Below are 8,516 nucleotides of genomic sequence, written 5' to 3'. Positions count from 1 at the left end.
TCAAACAGTACAGACTACTCATTACCGTTTGTCTCTAGGGTATAAAATTCATATGTAAATCGCGCTATTTAAAACAATGCTAAACATTCTGTTCTATCCTGAGCAAACGTTAATATATAAAACAAACAAAACTACCTTTCAAACATAAACGCCCGTAGGTCAATCACAAAGCTAAATAAAGAGTTGAATTTGAATAAAGAGAGATTAAAAAATATAGCTGTTGACCAAACGGTTTGTCCATTTTGTCCAGGACTAATATAAGACAAATATCAATTTCTGATGTTTTTTTTACAAATATGTTGATGCGTAATGGCTATATACACATCCTTCACATTCAGGATTTCTATCAATGGGTTCATACAGCGAATGTTATGATGTTGAAATACATTGTACATATAGGACAATATCGATAAAATTGTTTAAACACTAGAAATTCACGTCAAAAGCACATACTCACTCCATACTGCAATCTTCGTAAGGTGGATTATTCTCAAAGCATGTTTCTTACAAAAGATGCCATGCTTTGTACCTTGTACCATTTTGGGGAATTTAAATTAATCTATGGACTATTATGAGCGAAAACGATTCTAGTTAATGTTCATTTTATCACCACGAAAAGGTCCAAATGCAATCTTTATCGGTCTACATGGATTCACGATGGGTCGTCAATATATTATACTCAGAAATGTTTCATTCAAAGTTTCAAATGGCTCTCAACGTCCGGCTACTTCAGAAGTGAGGCATACGTCTGAAAATGAGAAATGAAAAAAGTCTATATTTATCTGTCTTCGATGTAGACTCAATGTGCATGGCAATGATGGTAACGCGTTCTATTTATGGGTTCACCACACCACGAAGTGGTGTGGTGAAACCATATTGCTTTTTCTGATGTTTCTTCTCCTTCTCCTTCTCCTCCTTCTTCTCCTGCCATTTTTTAAATGGATTCAGCTTCTTCATTTTAGGGCCCAAGGTCCTGAAATTTGGTATGGAGGTACAGTGGGCAAATACCCCTAGGCGTTTTTTTAAATTATTGTGATACAGGCTTTTAGAATGGTTTTATTTGAGTTTTTTGGCTGTGTTATAGCAAATGTATTACTGTATTAGTGTGCCTTGTTTACCACGTTTGGGCATGAGTCATGACAATGGAATGCAGGGCATCAACCAATAGGCATGCAGCTTTCCTCTATACTTCTTGCTGATTGGCTGTTGGGATTTAACTTGATTAACACCTGCACAGACCATTTCCACCTGCACAGAAGCATTTCCATACTGACAGTATGTCTGTATTCAAGTGTTTTGGTAGGTATTTCAAGCTTTCCTGCTCCAGCATTGGAATGCCGGGCATGGACGTTTTTTTTATTTTGAAAATCAACAGTTTGCATTATGCAATTAAAAATCCTAACCAATAAAGTAGGGAATAGCTATCCAACTGTTGTTTTAGTTGTATGTTACTTCATATTATAGTTATATCAATGTAAATCATTGTTTTCCCTTGTGTTTCCCATTCTTCCCCTGCCATGTCGTAAAATGTGGTGAACCCATCGCTGTATTTGCTCCAAAGCAAATATTGGCCTTTCTAGTTGCTGTTTATCTTCTAATACAAAGAGTGTGGTATTCTGAATGACAACTATGCACAACAACAATACCCAGGCCCTTTACAAGAAGTATAACCTCCAGCATGCAATCAAAGGATGGCCATACGTATATATACCTTGTAGCCTTGCGTAATCCCGATGAGACTTGATCTCAGTTCAGGAAAAGTCGGTCTGTCTTCTGGAAGCGTCTCCCAGCAACTTTTCATCAGGGTGTAGCTACAAAAGATTATGGGAAAGTGTGACTCTACTTTTATTTTACTTATTTGTTCACAGTTCATATCGTGGTGCTCTAATTGTCTGATCAGCAACTTAAAATATCAAACAGTAACATTTCACTATAAAACAGGAAATAGTTCTACGACACACGTAGGTACATGTCCTGTGTGTATTATAGCTACAAGACTAATGGTATCTAAGGTCATCAGATTCCTCGTGCCACTTTCCCATATTTTATATCTATATTAGCCTTTGTGCAATAATAGTTTTCTCTTAGGAAAATTTACGTTCAACAATGATTCAATTTTAAATCATCATTATACCTTCTCATTGTAAAGAATGAAGATATCTTCGAACTGTTTTCCAAAAGGTTACATACATTTCCTCTGGGCAGCTGCTTGGCTTCTCCAGCCGGCCGCCGTCTCTGATCATGTCCATCATACGTTTGCCCTTCATACCCTTATACGGTAGATTGCCTAAAGAATAACAGTAAAATTGTTGTATTACGAATCATATATAAATGCAGTATGTAGTCTCTAGTAGTGATGGATACGTATAACTGTGGCAGGTAAATCACTTGACTGTTGGTGGGAAAGAGACTTACCCATTGCCATGATCTCCCAAAGAAGGACTCCGAACGACCAGCTGCAATACAACGTACATATTGCCTCAGATCTTTAGGCGTCGATATTGTACTAATGTATACAAAGTTATTGATGGACTATTTTTCAATTGTGATGACGATTAATGAAGAATAAAGACCGTCGTTAGTGTTTACCATAGATGTAGGCATATTGTTTTTTTTTTCTTTTGATGAAAATCAACCTCATGGATCAACGACTCCCCCTTCTTTCTTTAGGCAACAATGCAATACACCGTTCCAGTTGACGTTCAGTGAAGATTATGTCACCTGTTTAGAAGGAAAGATTTTACTCACACGTCACTCTGAGTTGTGTACACGTTATAGAACAGTGACTCATAGGCCATCCACCGCAAAGGGAGCTTGCTCTGAAATGTAATTTTTCACCATCTTTAACCAATGCATAACTAAACTAGGAAAAAAAGATGAAAGTGTTATAGATATAGGGCTTTAAATGTCAATTTACAGAGGTTGCCTGGTATTAACCATGCATAATTTCTCCATAAAATGCTACCTTTTTTAATGGAATTATATACATATAAGTTATATAACTCTCTTACTCAACTTTTATTCTACTGACAGATGAATATTTTACCTTTGTGCTCTTGACGTACTCACTGTCCTCATAGATGTCACGTGACAGGCCAAAGTCTGACACCTTAGCGATGAGATTTTCTCCAAGGAGGATGTTTCTGGCTGCCAAGTCCCGATGGACACACTGTAGGCATAATTTTATAAGAATTATTGCCTTCATGAAAAATTGAGGTATTGTTTTTGAAATGTCTGTCTGTGTGTGTGTGTCTGTCGACATGTCCTTTCGCACAATTGTAGCCAGCATAACTTCAGAATGCCTTTATGTACTTTATTGTTTGTCCTGAACATGCTATGTTCTCGACGACAGATAGCTTTTCCTGGCAGGAATAAGTGGTGTGGGTTTTGCTCCCCTAGCAGCTTGCTCTGGAACTGCAGGGGATTTCCTGGCAAAATCTTTTTAAAGCGGATAAGTCCAGAAAGGAGCAACGTATTTTCATCATTTTTGGTATGTCTGAAGCAAAGTTTATTTCCTAGTTGGTAGGCAAGCTGTATAGGTATATCAGCCATTGAATCTTAGGACGAAACCGGAACTATATAGGACGGTTTGCAGGACGTACCTGCATGGTAGCAAGATGGCTCATTCCACTGGCCACATCGACACCGAACTGGATGAGTTGTTCCATGGACAGATGAGAAGTGTTCACAGGCTGGTTTTGGTAGGCTAGATCTGTGCTGTTCTCAGCAGAGTTGGTCTTCAGCCAGTCTTTCAGACAACCGTTAGGGGCGTACTCAACCACTATCATCAACGGTCCTGAAATTGGCAGGTAATATGAATGTATCGGAAGACCATGGATATGTTCAGAATATGATATATAACTAATACAACCTGATTATACGATGAGCATCCATAGCAAATGGACAATGTATTTAAAACAAGAACATACACCATTTTTTTAATACCTACCACCTTTGGTGCATGCTCCAACAAGAGAGATGATGTTGTCATGACGACCAACAGTCACCAGGATCTCCAGCTCACCCAGCAGGTCTTTCTTGTCAGACTCTGACGCCGAGTCTGTAATTTCAAGACAATCACAATCACCGGGTGACATTTGAATACAGAAAAACTATTCTAATTCATAAAAAAATGGATATCATGCTTTTAATTTTCTTGTACTTTTGTTTTTCCTTTTGTCGTCATCTACATGTAGTGCTACATTTGCATATTGGTAACAGATTACTATGTATCTGACCTCTCAAGGTTTTAACAGCTACGATGGTTGTCAGTCCTCGGTTACGCAGTTCTCCCAGTCGCACCTCCCCGAACTGGCCGCTGCCGAGACGTTTGCCGAGCTTCAAGCTTGTCCTCTGGATCTCCCAGAAATTCAGGGCTGCAACTGGAGACTCCTGTGGTAGTTTTGTGCATAAGCAGTGTGACATGATCGATTACATTCATGGCACCTACTAAATGCAGAATAAGGGGCTAAACATGATAAGAATAGCAGCATGTTAAACCAGCAATAACAGGTAACTACTTACATTGTCTTGCTTCATTTCCACCAGTATGCCTTTAAACCTTGCTCGTGGTCCAGCCTTTGGAATGAGGTCCTTCAGTATGGCGTCATCGAGGTACTTCAGGGCATCCCCGTCCACATCGTGGTCTTAAATCAAAATTAATAATTCCTTCCATTAACACTTCTGACAGCTTTCAAACTACGCAAAACAACAGCATGTCATAGGATCTGTAAAAGGAAGCAGGATGCAAATACCTTTGAACGATTCGGCGTACTCTCCAAAATTGTTCTCTTTCAGATATTTTGTCACGTCATCCACAGTCCTGATTTCAGAAAATCGGTGATAACACTGAAAAAAAAGTACAAAGTGTGTTGGTGAAGCCTGTAACGAAGAAACCAATGGCCAAATGAAATGATAGATCAAGCATGCTAGCATAGATGGATAGATTGATGATAGATCGAGCAACAAGGATTTGGAGAAGATTTTATGTTAACTGATATTCAGCCATACCTTTGAGCTGGGTTCGCTTATGGAAAATGCTTCGTTATCGGTTCCTCCGATGTTCGACTCCTGATCACTTGTTATGTCACTGAGAGGGACATCTTTTGCTTTTCTCGGGGCTTCCTTCTTAGTCTTCATATATTTTCGTCTGGATCAAGGGGTATGCCAGTGTCATTTGTAGAGGTTTTTGTATGTAGGGAACTACCACGATAACCCATCGATTACTTATCCAGTTGTTGGAAAAGTTGTAACTAGGTTGGAGGTAAAGCGGTGCAATGATGCATTACATGTATGATGAATGATACATTACACAAACAAAAAATGAAATACAAACGCACGAATAACTATCGAGACATTCGAAACCATTAACTTATAAATATAAATCTTTTCTTGATTGATAATTGATGAAGGCTCAATCAATCACAGTTTCAAAGCTTAAAACTGTCAGTTTACCTGTAGAACATAAAGCCTGCTCCAGCTGCAAAACTGGTGACGACTACGACAACCACAGCAACAACGATGATGGCGTAAGGTAACGTTCCTTCCAGAACTAAAAATGATGAAAATAGCATCAAATCTCAATCTCGTTCTTATTTCAGCTAGATTAAAGAAAGGAATGAATATACTTGCGTTTAAGAACAAATATCTTACCTGTTATTATCGGTTGCATGAACAAACTTGTCATATGTACCTGTAAGGGAAGAAAAAGCACACACTAATTAGTACCTTTGTCATGAAGTTTGAAGAGTTACAGATAGGTGCACTGCATCAGAAGCACTGCAGTATCATTACAATGGCCACAACAAAAGACGGTATTTACCTGTGAAGCTGATCTTTGACGCGAGTCTTCTGGATCACCAGGGTCCACGTACGCTCGGACAGTTGCAGTGTAAGCGGACCCTGGTGACAGTTTCCTGTTACCTGGCTCAGGTGCACCTTCTACTGCCCCGACATGGCAACAAGGGTCTGTGCAAGACTCACTGGTCCCTATGGTCACGGTTCGTTCTTCGTAGCTGGAACTATAGTAACATTTGTGTATTCGGTATGCAAAATTATGAAATTTACAAACACCTGGAAATACTAGTAATATCACACGAACATATTCACTATTGACTATTATTGAAAATGCAATATTGGTTTCTTGGTTACTTTTGGAGATGATTAAAACATACTAATAAGATGTCATCAGAATAATTGTGATTGAAAAATAGGTGCGACAGTAATAACGCCTCTGTGTTTGTTTGAAGAAGTACTGCTTGAAGTTCTTAACCTTCTTGACTTCCCTATATATATATGTCCAAGTGATTGCCGAATTCAAATGAAGTAATACCCTTTATCAGATGTCTTAAAGATTGTATCAAAATACGTTATTCAATTGATATGATCGTTGCTAAACAAGTGGTGTATCAATTACGGGATAACAATATATTCAACAATTTGATTTCACAAGTACCCTGAGTAGGCGAGTGCGATGTACGGCTCTGTCTTCCCGTCCTCTGGTGCAGAATCTGTCAGAATGTCTTGTGGCTGTCCAACCCTTACAGTCAGCTCATCAAGTGTTTCATCCTTCCGCATTGGTACTATGATGACTTGATAGCAGCTGGATTCAATATGGGCGCAAGAAGGTGTTATCTATTGCTGGATTAGCCCCCAACAAAACATATTGCGCCAATTACACATGTCATGCTATTTGAAATAAATTGCAGCTACATTATCATGCTCGCTTCAGGACAGTTTGGATCACTTTCATTTCTTTCAGAATTTCAAACTCTTACGTTTAGCTTCTTAAATACCAAACTTACAACTCCGAATAAAGGAGCCAATTGTCTGCATATAAGATTAAGAATTCGTTACCTTATTGGCCCGTTTCTCTGGCTTATGTTGGGTAAAATGAGCCCGAATGAACTGGACGTTTCAGACAAATCCTGATCAACAGTCACGTTTGGAATCGCATTTGGTGGCTCTGCAAGAGACGTATCAAAGATGAGAAAAATGCTAGACTAATAGGCACATGTTTTAACGGCTCTCGGTAGCAATGTTGTTACATTGGCGCACCAAATCCGTAGTGTATTTTCGGCACACAATTAGACAGATTAGCTCGGTTGAAAGTCGTGTAAAGTGCGCGCACGTGCCTTTCCCAAGGGCACAACGTCGGGCCACGGTGAGTATCGAGCCCATGACCTATTGGTTCCGAGTTCAACGCTCTAACCTATGCGCCACCGACGCAACGTATGGTATTTGTACATGTATCCGTATCAAAAATAAGCAAGATTATTACATTCACAGCTCACACTTTTTATAGTCACAATATCGACATATAGCGGATGACAATTTCGCTCACCTCTTCTTGTAACTGTGCAGTTTATCTCTTCACTCGCTTCTCCCTCTGAACAGGTTATCGCCCGAACTGTGACGTGGACCAATGAGTAGGCGGGAAGACGGGCTAAGGACTCTGCCCAACTTAAGTTCGATGTGATGACAGGCTCTGCCGGAGTATCTGTTGCAAAGTCTTCACCTAACCTCGTGGCACTGATGGCAACCTGGACAGCAGAAAGTACACGTGATACATCAACATTGAATTCGCCACAATCAGTCATTGAGTATCCAAACGTTACGCACTTTTGTTTGAATCTGTTGCCAGAAAAGAAGGCAACACAGCAAGTCATGGTGCATTTCATGTGTGCCATTTAATGGGCTTTATTTATGTTAAATCTACAATTATTACACTCGTCTTCAGCTGAATTATGTTTGTCAACACAATAATATTTCTGTGATATCTCTCAAAAAATCATAATCACTCCTCAATCAACTCTTCCATTGATATATTTTTGTCAATAGCGTTAACTCATCACTGGAAATGATTTGCCACAATCTCACCCAATATCCTGTGATATTCCCCCTGTCTCCAGACGGTTCCGTCCAGTTAACTGCACACATGCCTTCCTGTGGTATCTTGGATACTAGTGGCGCAGTAGGGCCTGAAACATAAATCATAATACAGACTGTAATACACTTTAACTAAAAGGAAGAAAAACAAATAAAACGTCTCCTTGACGTCGGAAGAAAATTATTGAGAAACATAATGTAAACCTGATCAGTGATGTAGAACACCGTTAAAGAGCTTGTACTTACATCCGTCACTTGTCTGACTCTCTGCAGAACTCTTGACCTCCCCAACGTATACACCGTTATACGCAGAAACCTGGGGGGGGGGGCAAAAAACAAATGAAGAACTTGTTATGTCGATAAATTGCATGGTGCAGTGTGATAAGTTGATAATTATAAGTTTACAAAGGTTGAAATATCAATTTACAGTTACATTTAAAGTGGTAATGTGACAATGATATTTTACAATTTGAACATGGCTTTATTATTTGGGCAACTCTATTATAAATGATGCCAAAAGAAGGCGTTAAGTTCGTACCTTTAAAGAATACCTTCGGGCCGGCTCAAGGAACGCCACGTCGTCCGCAGACACCACGTAGGTCAGTTGGTCATTCCCCAGACCCTGTGTG

The 8,516-nt window shown here is 39.4% G+C and overlaps 1 protein-coding gene across 1 annotated transcript; it reads right to left on the bottom strand.

The window, feature by feature from the left end:
- Positions 1-553: 553 nt before the first annotated feature.
- LOC109471329 (probable serine/threonine-protein kinase ireA) lies at positions 554-7,938 on the bottom strand. Its single transcript, XM_019770617.1, has 19 exons — positions 7,879-7,938; positions 7,343-7,541; positions 6,856-6,964; positions 6,455-6,601; positions 5,822-6,020; positions 5,680-5,692; positions 5,455-5,551; positions 5,011-5,149; positions 4,755-4,848; positions 4,525-4,646; positions 4,239-4,392; positions 3,950-4,060; positions 3,603-3,796; positions 3,047-3,169; positions 2,749-2,819; positions 2,416-2,456; positions 2,191-2,287; positions 1,712-1,811; positions 554-748 (listed from the first exon to the last, which is right to left on the bottom strand). The coding sequence occupies exons 1-19, from the start codon at positions 7,936-7,938 to the stop codon at positions 725-727; spliced, it is 2,094 nt and encodes a 697-aa protein (XP_019626176.1). The 3' UTR covers positions 554-724.
- Positions 7,939-8,516: the final 578 nt, after the last annotated feature.

Source organism: Branchiostoma belcheri, unplaced genomic scaffold (assembly GCF_001625305.1).
Source record: "Branchiostoma belcheri isolate BF01 breed outbred unplaced genomic scaffold, Haploidv18h27 scaffold249, whole genome shotgun sequence".
In the NCBI taxonomy this organism is placed as follows: domain Eukaryota; kingdom Metazoa; phylum Chordata; class Leptocardii; order Amphioxiformes; family Branchiostomatidae; genus Branchiostoma; species Branchiostoma belcheri.
This window is presented reverse-complemented; position numbering and strand designations above follow the sequence as displayed.